This window comes from Jaculus jaculus, chromosome 3, assembly GCF_020740685.1.
Source record: "Jaculus jaculus isolate mJacJac1 chromosome 3, mJacJac1.mat.Y.cur, whole genome shotgun sequence".
NCBI classification, from domain to species: Eukaryota; Metazoa; Chordata; class Mammalia; order Rodentia; family Dipodidae; genus Jaculus; species Jaculus jaculus.
This window is the reverse complement of record NC_059104.1, coordinates 82,954,166-82,973,571: the sequence shown is the minus strand read 5'-3', so window position 1 is coordinate 82,973,571 and position 19,406 is coordinate 82,954,166. Positions and strand designations below refer to the sequence as shown.

Below are 19,406 nucleotides of genomic sequence, written 5' to 3'. Positions count from 1 at the left end.
GTATGAAAATGATCCTTTTACTCAAGAGAACCACATCACCAGCACCAATTCATTATGAAACTGTCCCAGTTGATGACAGAGAAGCAGGGTTTTACAGGTCAGAAATTGGGCAGCACAAACCCCACCTCACTGCTTTAAATGACACCACCCAAAACAAAACAAGCTCCTGCTCACCAAGGCACCTTCCTGTCTTGGCTGAAAGTGGAGATGCACCGATGAGAAGTAAATAACATACTCATCACTATCACCGTTTGAAGAAAACTGACAGTTTCTCACTTGTGCATCCCACAGGTGTCTACCAAAAGGAACTAATATGCCTCACACACCTGTCAGTGCCATCTGCCATGATTACTTTTAATCCTCACCACCATCATGTAAGATTAGTGTTCTTATCCCTATTTTACAGAAGAGCAAACAAAGACTTTAAGAAGGGGAATAAATTCCTAAGTGGTAAGAGAATAATGAAGACATAATACAAACCCTGGTCTGTTGAGTTTCAGACTGTATTTTCTCCTATGAGTGCAACATGAAGTATGTGGCTCAAGAACAGTTTGCATAAAACTCATTGCTAGTGGTCTGGGGAGATGGCTTAGTGGTTAAGGTGCTTGCCTGTAAAGCCAAAAGACCCAGGTTCAATTCCCCAGGACCCACGTAAACCAGATGCACAAGGGAGCGCACACATCTGGAATTCATTTGCAGCAGCTGGAGGCCCTGACATTCCCATTCTCTCTGTCTCTCTCTCTCTTAAATAAAGGTTGGTGAGGTATCTTAGTGGTTAAAGGCAATGCTTGCAAAGCATGCTGGCCTAGGTTCAATTCCCCAGTACCAACACAAAGCCACTCAAGAGCCAGATTCATTTTCAGTGGCAAGAGACCCTGTCTCAAAGAAGGTAGAATACAAGGAACTCCTCTTAGCTTCATGCATGTGCATGAGTTTGAGGCTACCCTGAGACTACATAGTTAATTACAGGTCAGCCTGGGCCAGAGTGAGACCCTACCTTGAAAACAACAACAACAAAAAATAATAATTTAAATGTTGGTTCCTAGAAGCCAAGTATGTGGGTGCTCACCATATTAGCAACACTGGAACATGTAAGTAAAAGGATGTTCTATTTTTAGCCTCAGCTACATAGCAAGACCCTGTGTCAACAAAACCAAAGTGGGGAAAACTGTTTCCTAATAGGTAATTAATGAATCATAGAAATGTACAATCATGGTCACCTAGTCTATGCTAAGTGTTATGTGGCTGCTAAGACTACAACATGAGCAAGAAATGAACCACACCCTTATAAGCATAGAGAAATTACCATGAGAAGAGAGACAGTATTACATACCAGTGTGCAGATTAAGACGGTAATTGTAGGATAAGATTGATCTTGAACAATGGTGAGTGGTCAGGATATTAAAAGAAGACATGCCTAAAGGTATAAAGGGGCATGTGCAACTACAGAAGGAGGAATGAGAAAAGGTTCAGGCAGGTGTCATAGAGATATGGAAACTATTGCTTGGTGCGGACAAATGTGGGAGAAATAAGCTGTACCTGCCATAGGAGGTAAGCAGAAGAATTCAAGTGGGGGCACAGGCTCAGAGTACACCATGAATACTCAATAGGAACTTGGAGGTTGCATATGGGATGTGGCAATTCCCATTCTAAAAAGACTCACATAATGGTGCTAAATAGGACCAGATAGGCAAAGGCAGAAGGTAAGGAAGTAAAGCAGTCAGCAGCAGTCTGGCCAAGCCATATTAGGAACTGAGGCAAAAGAATAAAATCAGCACTACTGATCTAGATTTCATTTCTATTGTCAAATAAAAGTTAACCAATTAAAGTTAAATATTTATAATAAATACATTTTGTTATTAATCCTAGCTTTTACAATTGTAGTATGATACTATTTATCTTGATTGCTGAATTTGGAACTCCTGCCTCACATGACAGCCTCATTCATTTCACCTAATCCAATAAGTTTATTGGGGGGGGGCACCTGATTCACATCACCACATTGAGGTGTGAGTGGAGAGCTGAGGCAGAACACAGAAATACATGGTATATTCTAAAGGAAGAATCAGCATAATTTTTTGACTGAGGCAATAGAAAAGAAAAAAAAATCCAAGATATATTTATATTGCTTGTCAGTGTAAGTGTCATAAATAAGGACAGAGGAAGATGATATCACTTTTGGCCTTGTTTAGATGTAGAGATGGCAGAATAAGTTGGCTGGGTGTTCCCTGTGAGTCCATGATAGAAGGTAGGAAAGAGTGAAGTTATTCTTGTAGCATAGAGAACATAGTTAGAGCACAGATTCAAGGAAATGGCTGTGGTAGTTTGAGTGTATGACCCCCCATAGACTCGGGAGTTTTATTAAAATTGAGTCTGCAGCTTCAGCCCCTGGCAGGCAGACTCGTGCTACGGGGGAGCATGTCACTGGAGGTGGGTCTGAATTCCAGCCTGAAGCTGTGCAGAGGTTGTGCGCTCTGGCTGTGCTTACTTGTGGTACTGGTTGCTGATGGCATCTCTCTGCTTGGATTTATGAATGGAGCCAAATTCTTCCACCATTTAATGGAACTTTTCCTGAATCTGTAAACTTGAGATAAATCTCTTCCTCCCATAAGCTGTCTTGTTTGGATGTTCATCCAACCAACATGGAGCTGACTTCAACAATGGCAGATGAAATGAAAAGGAAAGGATTAAGTTAGGTCTTGTATTAGTTACTTTTCTTGTAGTTTAACCAATACTCAGCAGAAGCAACTTAAGGGAAGAAAACTTTATGTGGGCTCACAGTTTCAGAAGTTCACAGTACATCTCAGTGGGAAGGCAAAGCCTGATGGTTCAGTTTGTGGTAGCAGGACTTCTGGGCAGTGGCTTGTACACATGGCAGCTGACCAGGAAGCAGAGAAGACAGGCACAGGCCAGAACAGGGATGGATATAACCTTCAATCACTCCCCATAAATGACCTACTTCCATCAGGTAGGACCCACCTCCTGAGGGCTCCACAGCCTTCAAAAGAGTGAGTGCCACAAGCTGGAGGCCAAGTTCTTAAACAAGAGCTTGTGGGGGACATTTCAGATCCAAATTGTATAGGTTCTCTAATGATATAATTACAGGAACCAGGGGGATTAACGTAAAGACATACAGGTTGAAAACAGAAGAAATAGTAAGAAGTGTACAAAGTTGTAGCAACCAAGAACAGAGTTTTAAGCACCACAGGTGATTTCTAAGCTGCCACTAAGAAAGTATGGGAAACACACAGCCATGGAATGATGGGCCCTTGGCATCTTTGCCAAGCTCCATCAGTCTTACCATAAAGAACAAACCAGTGATCACCTCCACACAGAGTGGTTATGGGAGGGCACATAAGAGCTCATAGTCTAAATGATCTACCTTCTTGATTCTGGAAACCAATATACTAAGGACACATCCTTTTCTCTGCTCTGGCCTAAGGATGAGAATGATCTAATGCTTCCACCCAGGGGGACCATGTCCCTTAATTTAAGGGCTCCCTTGTCTGTATCCTCTCTCCTTTACTGCTCAAGACTAGTGTCATAGACTATCAACTTCAGGCACTATGTCTCCAGAGCTACTTCTTATGCTCTTCTCTCAGCCTTGCTACATCTCAAAGTCATTCCATTTGCTCATAGTCCCTCCCCTAAATCCCAAAAACTTGGAAAAGAGGGACTAGGGGAGTATTTTTTTTTATCAACACTAGTACAAACACATGGAGTCAGTGCATCTGTGAGAATGCACGAGAGCTATGCCTCCAGCTATAGCCAGACAGGTTTCAAGGTACAGATGTCTGCCCATGAACTCCCTCTTCCCTCACCTGCCTGACTCTCTCAGAGCAGAAACTCTCTTTCCTTTGTCTATCAAACCCTAGGGCTTATCCTTACACATAAGCAAGGAAGACATTAGATATTTGTAGATGCTCTTAAACCCAGAATTTACGTAAGTCAGCACAGGGGAAGGATGCTATAATCTGCTATCTACAGGATAATTGCATTACTTTCCAGGAATACCAAAGAAGCATGTGCACTTTACCAGAAAGCCTACAAAGCAGGAAGCTTGGGTTCAAGTTTACGCTACCACCAAGGAGCTATGTTAACCTCTATCATTTAAACTCCCTAAGCTTTTCTTCCGGAGGAGGTTGGCCCTGATAATCTGTAAATTCCTTGCCAACTCTAAGACTCCATTTTGCTGACCCATCCACATTCTTTCTCCTGACCTTATGGCTGGCAATCTTCATCATATCAACAGTCCTCATGGGGCAGGGAAATAAGCCCATAGTGCCAAAAGTTGTTAGCATCCTAATGTAGATTCATGACAATGTTCCCTTAAGATGTATTAAAACGTTTATACAGCTTGCCTTCATGCTTTCCTAAAGCCATGCTCAAACACTGTTTTGACCCCATATTCCCCCGTTTTCAGAAGAAAGCAGTGGAGCTGAGGCACAGCCTAACTGTAAGCATTCACTGGGCTCTTACATGATGAGAACTATAAGCCATTATGCAAAACACAAGCTACTTCTCAGCTTGAATCCTTTCACTTCATTGCATATAGAACCCCCTTGACATTGGGAAGAATAATGGTCCAGACTTCTAAGTCCCTAACCCTTACAAGATGTTATACAGTGCAGCACCTAGTCATAGATTTTCAAGCATTTCACAGAGCTGGTTGGCATTGCTACAGAGAAATTTAGGTCAGGCTCTGTTGGGCTTAGGAAGATGCTAGAAAACACTTGTCCTGCTCCACTGAGGAGTAGGAGGGAGAGAGGTTCAGCAGAAGTCCTGCCCAGCTCTCCTGAGTGTACTTTTTAAGGAAGGGAGACAGGAGGGTGCTGGAGGTACCAGGAGAAGCAGGAGCAGACAAAATAGAAAAGTCTCAAAGGGCAATTTAATTTTAGACTCAAAGACAGGAAATTCTTTTCAAAACAATAAGAGTGATAGGCTTGGGCCTAGGTGAAAGGGCAGGACTGATCCACTGCAGGTTTCTCAGAAAAAATAAAACAAAATAAAAACACCAAGTGTATGGGGGGTATGTAAAGAAGAAAACTGTGTTCCTTTTTATTTTACTTTATTTATTTGTTTGTTTGTTTGCAAGAGAGATGGAGAAAGGAAAAGGCAGATAGAGAAAATAAAATCACCAAATGGGGGGATATATAAAGAAGAATATCTAGGGCTGGAGAGATGGCTTAGTGTTTAAGCACTTGCCTATGAAGCCTAAGGATCCCAGTTCGAGGCTCAATTCCCCAGGACCCACGTTAGCCAGATGAACAAGAGGGCGCACGTATCTGGAGTTTGTTTGCAGTGGCTGGAGGCCCTGGAACAGCCATTCTCTCTCTCTCTCCCTCTTTCTCTTGCTGTCTGTCACTCTCAAATAAATAAATAAAAATACCAAAAACCTAAACAAAGAAGAATATCTAGATTCTTTTTGTATCTATTTATTTATTTATGAGAGAGAGAGAAAGAAAGAGAGAGAGAGAAAGGAAGAGGCAGGTAGAGAATGGGTGCATCACAGCCTCTAGCCACTGCAAATGAATTCCAGATGCATGCACCACCTTGTGCATCTGGCTTACTTGGGTACTGGGGAATTGAACCTGGGTCCTTAGACTTCACAGGTAAGCACCTTAACTGCTAAGACATCTCTTCAGCCCATATATGTGTTCTTAATGCAGAGCTGTGCATGGTCTCTATACAGAACTCCTCATGGAGTATACCAGGTTGGTAGGCCATCATCCAGCACCAACACTGACACTTTGCTTGCCAGAAAAGCACATGGACGTACTCACTGTGAAGCAAGGAATGGACAGGGTAGGACATGTAACAGGCTTCTGAGCCTCTGACGAAAGCTCTGGAAAGGCTTCTGATGGAGGCACTCTCTTCCTGAGAAGTATCCAGTGAGAGGCACATCATTTGTCAGCTTTGAACTGTCTGGAGCTCAGAGTTACCACTAGCTCAGCATGAAATCATCAAACTCATAGTGACCACTGGGTTACAGAGTCAGGTGTCATGAGGAGTGAGGGAAATGGCCATGCTGACTTGGAGCCTTGAAGTGGGACAGTCTGGAGAACTTGCTCAGGTAAAAGACTACCCATAATGTGATTTGCTCAACAGTCTGAAAAATATTGTTTTGGCCCCCTAATCAAGAAGGCCATGTTTTCAGAAGTAAAATGCATGAATGAAAGTTGGTTATAAGTTCTTAAATGTCACCAAAATACTTAAGAAAAATAAGATAAATTCAATAGTAAGAAATTGCTGTGGTCAGAATGTGTTCCCCCAGAACCTGCTATCATGGCTATCCTAATGGAAAGGTTGTCAAAATGTCTTCTCAATACTTATGAGTGTACCCATAGAGTAGTACTGCTCTTAGCCACAGTCAATGAAATTTCTTTCTGCAGTGGGCAAAGGTTAATGCAGAGATTCATTGCTGGCAGAAGTCATGAGAACAAATGACTGTTAAGTGCTGAGCTCTAAATGGGGCATCTAAACCACCCCTTCCAAGACACAGGGTACCTCATGGAAGAGGGGATGAAGAGCATGTAAGAACCAGAGGAGGGTAAGCGTGCTGTGAAATCCTGTCTTCTGGGTGCCACATGGCAGTTACACCCATGAACTCAAGAGTAGCTGTGGTTTCTTGCACAAGATTGAGCCCATCAGCAGTCCATCATGGATGGGAGTGGATCTCACAAGACCCACCTCCTCCCAGAGTAGCTATTGGCAGGGGATTCTTGTTATTTAGCAGTATAGCCACTAGTAAGTTGCCCACACTTCAGTATATATCCTTATTCATGCAAGCTATGCTAATTTGACTCAATGGGTCACATACGCACAGAGGTACATGAACATCCGGAGGAGATTAAGTGGGGAGAAGAAGGACTTTAGTGGAAAGAGGATAGAAGACGGTAAATGAGGAAGTGTATAAGATCAAAATACTTTCCATGTGTGTATAAAATTCAAAATAAAATTTAAGAACAACACATTCATCCAAAATCCACTTATTGAGACTTATTCACAATGTATAGTATTAAAAGCAGGAGCTGTAGGGAATGATAAAGTCATGACTCTCTGGGATGAGATGAGGCCCTTTACAAAGGGTCTCAAGGGAGTAGATTCAGTCCCGTCTACCATGTAGGGACCCAACATCCATACCCTCCAGAAAATGCAGCAGCAAGGTGCCATCTTAAAACACTGAGTCATCACCAGTCACAAAGCCTACCAACACCTTGAACTTGATCTTCTTAGCTGCCAGATCTGTGAGTAAGAGCTACTGTATTTATAATTTTCCCCACCTCATATATCTAATTATAGTAATATAAACAGACTAAAACAGGAGTATTCTAAACCAATAGTTGGGAGATTTGGACCACATTCTATCTGTTGACAGAATAATTTGTTTAACCACTTAGAAATTTAATTTTCTGTTGTGTAACATATTCTTCTTCAACTTATAGTCTGATTAGAATTTTCTGGTTTGTACTGTTGTACTTAATAGCTTAATTGCTTAAGCTGAAAATACTATTACCCTTCCTTTTTTATGTCTGGCTGGCCCTAAAAGTTATGAATATAAATAACTTCTATAAATATCATGCTTTAATAATCTCCCCCAAGGGACTGGAAGGATGCTTCAATGGTTAAAGGCATTTGCTTGCAAAGCCTAGCAACCTGGGTTTGATTCTCCGGGACCCACATAAAGGCAGATGCATGAAGTGGCACACATGTCTGCTTATTTGCAGTGGTAAGAGTCCATGGCACACTCATTCTCTCTCTCAAATAAATAGTTTTTGAAACAATAATAATCTCTCCAAGGTTAAAGCCACCACTAACCGAAGCAAAAACAACAAAAAAAATTGGGATACATGTAGAGTCTAAATTTCTATTTGTATTTTCCCTCTTTTATAACCCCAAATACATGATCCATGGTACCCCAGGATTCTCAGAGAAGGCCATCTGCACTGGCTGTATAGTAGCAAGTCGGTGCCTGAAAAGGACACACAGGCAGCATATGAACCCTCCCAAAGGCTGGAATCCTCAGCCTGAATGTGGGATCTAGGAAGGTACCAAAACCCAATACTATGTCTGAGAAGGAATTTGCAGCCCAAGGAGGCCCAATTAAACTGCACTTACTCAAGATAACAAGGTCTGCTTACACAATGGGGGCTGCAAACCACCAACCCATGACAAAAGAACTTTGATATGGTGGCAAGAAAGCATTTTTTCATGCACAGCATCATGAAGCAAGGAGGTTTCCCAACATGAATGTCCCTATCTACACCCCAGTAGTCCCATCTTCTTACAAAATAGACAAGGTGGAACAAATGGAAAAATCTCTTTTACTCACCCAAAGTATTTTTCTAACACAATCAAAGAGGCCAGAATAACAAGAACAGATGAATAACCAGAATTAGGAGTTAACTAAAGTCATCTCTGTGAAAGCCCTTGACAAGAGTTTCCCCTGTAAGCACCACCATGGTAAATTTTATATAGGAACACTGAGACTCTAAACAGATAACCTACCTGTTCAGTACCATAAGCTAGTAATCTACTTGCTCACTATAACAAGCTGAAGAGTAATAGACCAGAAGTTAACCCCGGTCTTTCTGACTCTGAAAGCCAAGTATTTTCCACGATGATTATCTAGGATACTGCTACTGTTTGAAAGTCTTCCCCAAAACCCATGTTGAAATTCAGTTGCCATTATGACAGACAATAGGGTGGGACCATTGAAGGTGACAAGTCCAGAAGGGCTGTTCCCTCCTGAACAAATTAGTAGCTTGGCTGCAGGAGAAGATTCCTGCTGAGAAAAGCTGAGCTTGGGAGCTACATTCTCTTGCTGTCATGCTCACCCACCCTCTCTCACACACTTCTCTCACTTGTGTCCTTTCTGCCAGAGCACCCTCACTATATGCAACCCACGTGCTTGTGATTCCCAAGCTCTAGAACCACGAGCCCAACAAACGTCTTTTCTGTATACATGACCCAATCTTAAGAACTGTGTTCTAGCAGCAGGAAACAAGATAATCCAGGTGCATTCCATAGCTACTTGACCCAGGCCTAAAAGTGTCATTGGATACCTGCTTCAAAAGACACAGTAGGGAGTCCTACTCTTCCTTTGGGCCTTACATTCTTTCCACCACCTCTTCTGTAATGGACCCTGAGCCTTGGAAGGTATGATAGAGGACTTCTTCCAACATGCTCCTCCAGACACAAAATGGCCTGATTACAGCGCCTGATACCTACACAAGACCATCACAATAGGAGGAAAAGATGATGATATCAAAATAAAGGAGAGACTGTTTGAGATGGGGAGGATATATGATGGAGAGTGGAGTTTCAAAAGGAAAAGTGGGGGGCTAGAGAGATGGTTTAGCGGTTAAGCGCTTGCCTGTGAAGCCTAAGGACCCCGGTTCGAGGCTCGGTTCCCCAGGTCCCACGTTAGCCAGATGCACAAGGGGGCACTCGCATCTGGAGTTCGTTTGCAGAGGCTGGAAGCCCTGGCGCGCCCATTCTCTCTCTCTCCCTCTATCTGTCTTTCTCTCTGTGTCTGTCACTCTCAATAAATAAATTTTTAAAAAATTAAAAAAAAAACAAAAGGAAAAGTGGGGGTGGAGGGAGGGAATTACCATCGGATATTGTTTATTATATTATATTGATAATTATTTTAAAAAAAGAGACAGTAGGGCTGGAGAGAAGGCTTAGTGGGTAAGGTTCTTGCCTGCAAGGCCAAAGGAAGCAGGTTTGATTCCCTAAAACCCATGTAACCAGATGCATCTGGAATTTGTTTGCTGTAGCTGGAGGCCCTGGTATGACTATTCTCCCTCCTTCTATCTCTTTCAAATAAATTACCAAAATCTTTTTTAAAAAAGAGAGAGGAGGAAGGTGGACTCCCCTTCTGCTCACCAGAGTGTCTAAAGGCAGAGAAAGAATGATATGTATCAGTCATTCAACCAATCAATCATCATGGAAGGGGCCAGCCCTGGTAACAGAACCCTGTATTCCCAGGTATACAGGAGGCTTAGATGAAAAATTGCAATGACTGCAAGTTCAAGTCCTGCCTGGGAGTGAAAGAGCAGATATTATTCCTACCTGCTATTTAGCTCAAGGTGCTTCCTAATGTCCTGTTACATGACCCCTGTGCAGAATCAGAAATCCTTAAGAACCTCCTCCACACATCCTCCTTGCTGTGAGCTAGCCAAGGCTTGGGATACATTTAATCAGAACTAAGAGCACCCAAGTCCTCGCAGGTCCGAGTTCCCCCAGCTGGGCCATGTGTGGGCATGAAAAAAATAAAGGATGATGCATAAGAGGGCCAATGAGCCAGCACTGGAGGGACTTCTAGAGCCCACAATGGCTATCAGGGAAGAATAACAGGAAGGAGTGCTTCCCTGGTTGGATGAAAGGGGCCCTCACACAACCCATATAAGTACCTGGAAGCTGCACCCCCTTACACACAAAGGCCAGACAACTTCCACAAGTGTTTTTTCTTTACCTCCCTGGCTGTGACCTCACATCATTCATTATAGTCTCCTGAGCAGCTGACCTTACAAGTGAGAAAATATGTGTCCTGCTTTTGCCAGTTGGGCCCTAGGGCATAGAATGTAAGTTCTTCATAAATTGTCTATTATCTACCCATGACATTGATGTTAACCACTGTGGCTGCTTCAAGTTCTATTCTAGTACAGGTGAACAGGATCTGCCATCTAACAATCTTTCAGGGTGGGAAACTATTCACATTCTATTTTGGAAGATTGTTTCTGGGTCAACTAAAGGCAATGTGCTAAATAGATCTCCTTGGAGTGGGAACACAGACTCACTTTTCTTCGAGATTTCCTTTCTAAGTTAGAATTTCATATAAGCAAAACCTGCCTTTAACAGTCTGGCATATAGTGAGATCCTCTCTTCAGATGTGAAGCCACATCAGGACCAACATTCTCAACCTCAGTACAACTGGTGTTAAGAGGGGGATAATCTTTGCTATGGGAGCTGTCTAGGGCACTGTGGGAAGCTAGTTATAGCCCTGGCCTCTTCAACTAGGTGACAGTAGTATTTCCCCAAATTTGATAGCCACACATCTCCAAGATATCTTCATAGAAGGATAAAAGTCATCCTTTATTGGAAACTTCACTGGTCCTATGGTGTTCTTTCTCCTTTCAAGCTAACCACACCTGGGGCAGTTTCTTTTGTTTGTAACACCAGGCAGGACTTTAAAATGTACATGAATTAGGCCCTAGGTATCAGGGCTCCAGTAGCCCTAGGAAGACAGTGAAGGTCTGGTCCATCCACACCTACTTTCTGTTCTCAGAATATAATTACAACTATAAGAATTACTTGTAATTTTTTGTGCCAATCCCATGATTATATGTTGTAAATAGTGTTCTTTGGTCATTTCTTATGGCCCAGCCAGATACTGAAAATTATCTGCTAGAGCCAGTTTACTGAACTTGATTTTGCACTAGTAAATGCTTTATCTACTGATTTTTAAGAGAAGAAAATTAAAGATGCCTTTGCTTGTTCTATGATACTAGTTTGCCTAATTTGGTCTAGTGATGGAGAAACTGAGTTCAAGAGAAGTCAAGAGTGAAGTGTGGAACCATGTGGCTGTCTTATGCAATCTTCTGTTTTTACCCAAACAGCTTTGAAATTTGGAGTGAAAAGGATCACATATGTTGATTGTATTTTTCAGAAACAGCTAAAGGAAAAACAGGGTTCTTTTGTATGAAACTAATGACAACCATTCAGAATGCTTAAAAATATTTAGTGTACTTAGGTAAGGGTGCAGCTCTTTAGTTGGAAGTATGCATGTAGATTGATTTGGTGCAGGGGTTTAAATTCTCCTACAGTTTCCAAATACCCTTTTTAGGATAATATCATATTATACCTGTAATTTATATAATTTCATTAACTTTTTCACTTTGGAGCTTAAAAATGTAAATATTTATATTATTTTCTTAGAAAAGATACTCATCTAGTTTAAGTTAAATAAGAATAATTAGCATTGGATAGCTTTTAAATCTTTTCAAGGTCAATGACAATTTTCCCTGACATCACAATATCACCTTCTATTTTAATAAAATTCTACTTCTGTAAGATACATGGAATGTAATTTTGCTGACCTTCAATTACAACCTATCTATGAAAAGAAAAGCTTTCTGGAGCAAATTCTTCAGCCCTTTCTATGACCTTAACCAGTAAGTCCCTTGACAATTTCTACTAAGCTAACATGAGTGACGCCTTGCTTGAACTTGTGTGTTAAGGATATGTTTTCTGAATTTTTTGTTTGTTTGTTTTTAAGATACTTCTGATGTCAATTATGGTCTAAAACTTATTCCTGCTACTAATTTTTTGAATACTGAATGGTACTTACATAAAAACAGAAGTCATTTCTAAAAGAAACAGAATATATAAGCAAATTACAAACAGGCATAAGTTTTAGTGCCCAAACTCACTTCAGGAATTCTCTTCTTGTCTCTGTACAACCGGTGTATAAGATACATCACCTGGATTCCAAGTTTAAGTCCAAGCACAACTGCAACAAAATCGAAACCATCCCAAATACCCCATTCATAAAGAAGTGTCAAGTACCTCCAAGACTGAACTCAAAGTACCACTGAACTCTAAGTACCACAAGGCAGAGAAAAGAAATATCAAACACCATTCCAAATAGTCAGTTCACATAGGTAGGCCAGAAAGACCCAACCAACAGACTTTCTCTAGATGAGTAACTCTCAATACAACATGAAAAATCGAGCCAATATGTCTCTTCCCCCCATCCCCCCCATACAAATATCAACTTCACAATAGAGTACTCCATTAGAGCTACCTAGATGAAACTTTAGACAAAGAGATCAAATGAATGATTATGAATATGTATAATGAATTCTGAGCAGATAAAAATAGTCTTAGGAGTGAAGTTTGGAATCAATTCAAATAGGACATAAACACCTAATAAATGATAAGAGAAAACAAATATAGAACTAGAAGAAATTAGGGAGCCAAAAAAGGATATGAAAATGGAACTCAATAAAGAAATAGAAATCTTGAAATAAAACTAGACATTAAAAAATTAAATACATTTTTAAAGTCCATGGAAAGATTTACCAACAGAATAGATCAAGTGGAAGATAGGATATCAGGCCTTGAAGCCAAGGAAGAATTGAATCAATTAGCCAACACCAATGAATACTTCAAAAGAAGATATGAACCGATTATGAAACACACTTTGAAAAGACCAAAATGTTCAAATGGTGGGCATATATGAAAGAGAAGCACTTCAGGTCAATGGTATAAAATATTTTAAACAAAATCATAGAAGGACCTGTCCCAAACCTAGGGGATGACATGCCCACCCAGGTACAAGAGGCAAATAGAACTCCAAATAGATAGGACCAGAAAAGAAATTCCACATGTTTTATCATAGTCAAAACACTAAATACACAGAACAAAGAAAGGTTACTGAAAGCTACAAAAAAGAAGCATTTTGTCATATATAAAGGCAGACCTACCAGAGTAACAGCTGATTTTTCTATGGATTCTCTAAAAGTCATAAGAACTTGGAATGATGTATTTCAAGTATTAAAAGATTACAGTTGGCAACCCAAGCTACTATAACCAGCAAAATTCTCTCTCATTATAGAAGGAGAAAGAAAGAAAAAACTTTTCATGATACAAGCAGGATAAAGGAACTTAAGAGCACTCAGTCATCCCTATAGTGGATACTGAATGGAACACTTCATATTGAAGAGAAGAATAAACATATTCAAGAGGCTAATGGAGTAAAGGATTGTACCTAACACCAGAACAGTTGTTAAGCAAATGAATACCAAGAAAACACCAAACTCCACAAAGTCTTCAGCGTGACAGGGATTAACTCACACTTTTCAATAACTCTTAATATCAACAGTTTTGGACTTCTGGTCAAGATAGTTACCGCCTAACTGCACCGCCACACTTCCCCGAGGAAAGAAAGGCAAGGCATTAAGGGTTCACTGGGTCTTTTAGGGGAGAGAAATCTCTAATAGATCGCCAGTGGGAGGGGACAGAGGGGGTAAAAAGGAATCCTCCAAACCCCCCAAGCAGCCTCAGTACCCACAGTCCCAGCTTCAGGATACTCCCGCACTTACTGTAGGAATGGGGACCCAGGCCACATAGTTCCACTTGACTCACTGCCCAGGGCCAATGGCCCTGCTACCCCTGCCCAGGCATGACCTAGGGCAGGCTCCGCCCACTGGCTTGCTGGAGCTCAGGCTCCATCAGTCCGTCTGCCCACCACACAAAATCCACTCGATATAAAGTCAAAGATATATCCCAGTAAAATAATAGTGGGTGACCTCAATACACCACTATTACCAATATAAATGTTATCTGGATAAAAATTAAGCAAGTAAGTAATGGATCTAAATGATACCATAAACCAAATGACTATTAACTGACATTTATACAACACTGTATCCAAACATTACAAAAGACATATTCCTCTCAGTAACCTATAGAACTTTCTCTAGGATAGATCACATATTAGGAAGCAAAGCAAGTCTCAACAATTTTAGAAAAAAATTGTAACAATTACTTATATTTTATCTAAGCACAAAACAATAAAGCTAGAAATTAACAAGAAAAAATACAGAAAATGCACAGAGCCTTGAAGATGAAACAGCAAACTATTGAACAATGGTTTGTTCATTGAGTAAGTCAAGAAGGAAATCAAAAAGGTTTTGGAATTGAATAAAAATAAAAACACAAGACACCAAAGCCTATGGGACACAATGAAGACAGTCCTCATAGGGAAGTTCCTAGCTCTAAACCAAGAACAATTCAACCTCAATGTATGAGGCAGAGACAGAAAGAAATAATCAACATCGAGACAAGATAAACAGAAACAAAAAATAATTAAAATGATGAATTAAACAATGATTTCTTTTTTGAAAATATTAACAAAATTGATAAATCCTTAGCCAAATTAATCAAAAGAATGAGAAGACCTTAATATATGTGATTAGAGACAAAAGGATACATTATTACAGATACAAATAAAATTGAAATTATCATAAGGGCATACTTCAAAAATCTATATTCCCTGAAACTGGAAACTCTAAAAGAAATAAATGAAATTTGTGACATATACCACCTGCCAAAATAGGGAAGGGGCAGAAGATACATAAATCCAAGAACAGAATACTGGGTTGGAAAGGTCTAAGTGAGGTCAGGGGAAGAGGATGGAGGAGAGAGGAAATGACTAACTAAAACTAAAGAAGTCATGAATAAGCCATATGGAAATTTACTTCTTTGCTAGCCAATTAGGCAGGGTGGAGGGGAAAGATGGTACCAACATATGATGTATCTATACAAAATATGTTCTAAATATATATATATATATATATATATATATATATATATATATTTTTTTTTTTTTTTTTTTTTCAAGACAAGAGAGTCTTTGATCAGAAGAATATCTGGGAAGTGGAACCACCCTAGATGTCCCTCAACTGATGAGTGGGTAATGAAGATATGGCATTTTTATACAATGGAGTTCTACTCAGCAGTAAAGAAAAATGAAGTTATGAAATTTGCAGGAAAATGGATGGATCTGGAAAGGATTATACTAAGTGAGAGAACTTTCTCTTTTCAGATGGCAGTGACCTTGGGATGACTCAGAAAGCACCATAGTGCTGGGAAGAAATGACAGGAGTGCTTAGCAATGCAATATCTTTATCATACCTTTAAGGCTCAGGGTCCATTGTGAAAAGGTGGCAGAAAGAACGTAGGAGCCAAAGGAAGGGTGGGACTCCTTACAACATGCTCCTCCAGACATAAAATGGTTTGGATATCCATGACCTCATAGTGACTGACACTACTTACACAAGACTACCATAATAGGAGGAAAAGATCATGACGTCAAAATAAAAGAGACACTGATTGGGCTGGAGAGATGGCTTAGCGGTTAAGCGCTTGCCTGTGAAGCCTAAGGACCCCGGTTCGAGGCTCGGTTCCCCAGGTCCCACGTTAGCCAGATGCACAAGGGGGCGCACGCATCTGGAGTTCGTTTGCAGAGGCTGGAAGCCCTGGCGCGCCCATTCTCTCTCTCCCTCTATCTGTCTTTCTCTCTGTGTCTGTCGCTCTCAAATAAATAAATTTAAAAAAAAAAAAAAAAAAAAAAAAAAGAGACACTGATTGAGAGGAGGAGGGGACATGGTGGAGAATGGAGTTTTAAAGGGGAAAGTGGGGGGAGGGAGGGCATTACCATGGGATATTGTTTGCAATCATGGAAGTTATTAATAAAAATAATAATAAAAATATACTTAAAATGCACACACGAAAAAGAATCTCATTTCCTATAGGAAAAATATTTCATCAAAACCTATTTTAAAGTTTCTTTTATTCCTCTTTATCTAAAATGCATGAAAATTGGGCTGGAGAGATGGCTTAGCGGTTAGGCGCTTGCCTGGAAGCCTGAGGACCCCGGTTCGAGGCTTGATTCTCCAGGACCCACGTTAGCCAGATGCACAAGGGGGCACACGTGTCTGGAGTTGGTTTGCAGTAGCTGGAGGCCCTGGCGTGCCCATTGTCTCTCTCTCTATCTGCCTCTTTCTCTCTCTCTCTCTGTCACTCTCAAATAAGTAAAAATCAACAACAACAACAAAAATTTTTAAATTCATGAAAATTTTCCATAAACTAATTGTCACATTTCATTTTATTTTCACTTTCCAATTTTGTCATCAGGATGCTTATATTATTTACTCTTTATGTCTGAAGCTCAAAACACTTTAAAATCTAATATGAGTAGGTCAAAGGCATTTAGTGAAACTGAACAATGACAATCAACTGGCTGCAATTGTGAGCCATGTTTGAGTAAAAACACCATTGGAAATTCACAAGTCTTGGATTTCTACAGGTGTGTGTGTGTGTGTGTGTGTGTGTGTGTGTGTGTGTACTGATAATATAGATAACCTTATAACTGAGCTCCTGTAAGAGATTACAAGATGAACTCGTGTGTCCCAGGGCAGGGGATTGGAAAGAACCACCAGGAAGGGAAAGGGGGGCAGGGAAGAGATCACTACTCACCGCCACTGCAGGACGAGGCACAGAGTGAGGGACAGGGCTACCCATGGCTGAATCCACAAAGTAGCTCATTCTGTTTTGGCACCTGCATGAGAGAAAGTTTTGGCTGAGCCACTGGCTACACAAGGGGATGGGGAGTTTAAACCCCAATGAACATGCAAATCTTTGACCTAGGAGTCCCCTAAGAGCCTTGCAGTTTAGGTTTTTAGGTGGAGACGGGAACAGAGGTTCAGAAAGGTGTGTGAGTGGCCCTGGTGACACAGTGGGACAGATCCCAGGCAGAACCAGGCAGCGTGGGTTCTGATCCTGTCTGAGTACTGCACAAAATATAGTGCGAGCACTTACAAAGTCGACAGTATGCAAAGGACCCTTTGTGGAGGATGTCTGAGCAAAAGACCAAGTCTCGTGTGTTTTATTAAATATGATGTCTTTTTTACAGTACTAAGGATTGAACTTATGACCTTGCTCTTACTAGTAAAACACTCGACCACTTAGCTATATCTATAGCCCTAAATAAGATCACCTGCCTCCAACCCTAACCAGGCTTGGTACACAGCAGGAACTCAGTCCATAAGCAGTGAATACATGAATTGAAGGGAAAGATCTCCCTAGACATGCCCAAGGCAGAGAGTCAGACAGAAGCCCATCAAAGAGACTGAACATACTCATCTGACAACAGAGGTGCTTCTAAATTATTTTTGGTGAGAGCTATTATCTCTATTGAGAGCTGAATGGTGAGAATGCTTGAGAAATGTTCTGGCTAGAGATATTTTTCCAGCTAGCTAGCAGTCACCAGAAAAACTGTTTATATATCCAATTTTTATATTGACCAAAGTGCTCCCTGAAGTACATTAGTTCACACACTTTTCTATTACACATAAAGATATGTCTTTTTGAATAATTTAGAAGATCACATTCCTAGATCTAGTATTCAGAGGCCAAATTTCCATTGTTAGGAAGTAACATATCACCTTCACTGCTTTTTTTTTTTCCTTTGTACTTTTTATGGTCTTTCATTCCTATGCACAATTAAAGCATTTCTTTCCAGAAACATAGAAAGTTCTAAGATGGGCTTTATGTTCAATTTCAGTTCCTGTTCACCATCTTGATAGCACATAAGTGACCAATGACATAACTACTTTCATATGGGATGTACTTAAAAGATACAGTTAAGCAGGCTTGGCAACACTTTTACTGACTAAGGCCTCACCTCCTGAGCCATTAATATCACATCAGTGAGAAAAATAAACTTAAAGATAGAACTTTTCCCAGAGCTGTGGTTTATGAATGCTTTTCCTCATTAAAATGTCTTTTCTCAGGGGCTTAGTTGGTGAAGTGCTTTGCCACACAAGCATGGGTACTTAAATTTGAAACCCAGCTCCTATGTAAAAAGCTGGGCATTGTGCAATACATGTGTCATCCCAACACTGGGATAAAGCAGACAGGAGGGCCCCTGAGGCTGGCTGAGGAGCTAGTCTAGCTGAATCAGTGAGCACTATGTTCAGTGAGAAACCCTGTCTCAAAGAATAAGGTGGGAAGCAATTGAGGAAGACGCTTAAAGTAAATTCATCTGGCCTCCATATGCATACACACAGAGAGAGAGAAGCAAGTTAGCACTCATAACAGCAATGTGTATACACAACATAATGGTGGGCATGGGGGAGAAAAACAGAGAGATCTCTTTCTTTCTCCCCCGGTGTACAATACAGTCCAAATAACATTCATCCCAGCACTTGGCAGGCAGGGGTGGGAGGATCACCATGAGTTTGAGGCCAGCCTGAGACTACATAGTGAATTCCAGGTCAGCCTGGACTAGAGTGAGACCCTACCTCAAAAAAACAAAACAAAAAAAAACAATTTTAAAAGATTAATTAATTGACTGCAGATTCTAGGAAGCTATGCTGTACTAAGTTATCTCTGGGAGATCATTTTTTTTCTTCTTTTTGTTCCTGTATTCTTCTATATTTTCCTTAATGAAAAGTGGAGTTTTGTTTGCATTTTTTAAAATAAGATTTTATTCTCTAGCTTTTTACTACAGCAATTGTACCCCTAAAAGACCTTAGGTGGTGAGGCTGAATGAGCAAAAAAGGTCAAGGCATTGTATCCACCTGCCTTAGAAGTTGTGCATTCAGTGTTTGTTGCTAAATTATTGAGCAGCTCCCTGGTGTCATACTCTGAGCTGGACACTGAGCACAGAACAGGAGTGAGGTACATGCACACAACACTGGTTCATGCAGGCCTGTCCTGACCACATGTTGTGAGAATAGTACCTAGGAGCTCAATAACCCCTTCCTAATGAAGCACTCTGTATTTTTTAATCTGAAAATTAAGTTTTAAGGTCCCCATAAATCATCATTATA

General features: G+C 40.6%; 1 protein-coding gene across 2 annotated transcripts in view; it reads right to left on the bottom strand.

The window, feature by feature from the left end:
• The window catches only part of Ets1 (ETS proto-oncogene 1, transcription factor), a 131,592-nt gene that overhangs the window by 99,729 nt on the left and 12,457 nt on the right, over window positions 1–19,406 (bottom strand). The window contains exon 2 of one of the 2 annotated variants that reach the window (XM_045145124.1): window positions 17,050–17,131. The exons of the other annotated variant lie outside the window; for it this stretch is intronic. Coding sequence (XP_045001059.1) covers window positions 17,050–17,118 — 69 coding nt within the window. The 5' untranslated portion in view covers window positions 17,119–17,131. The remainder of the gene's footprint in view (window positions 1–17,049; window positions 17,132–19,406) is intronic. 2 annotated transcript variants of the gene reach the window in all.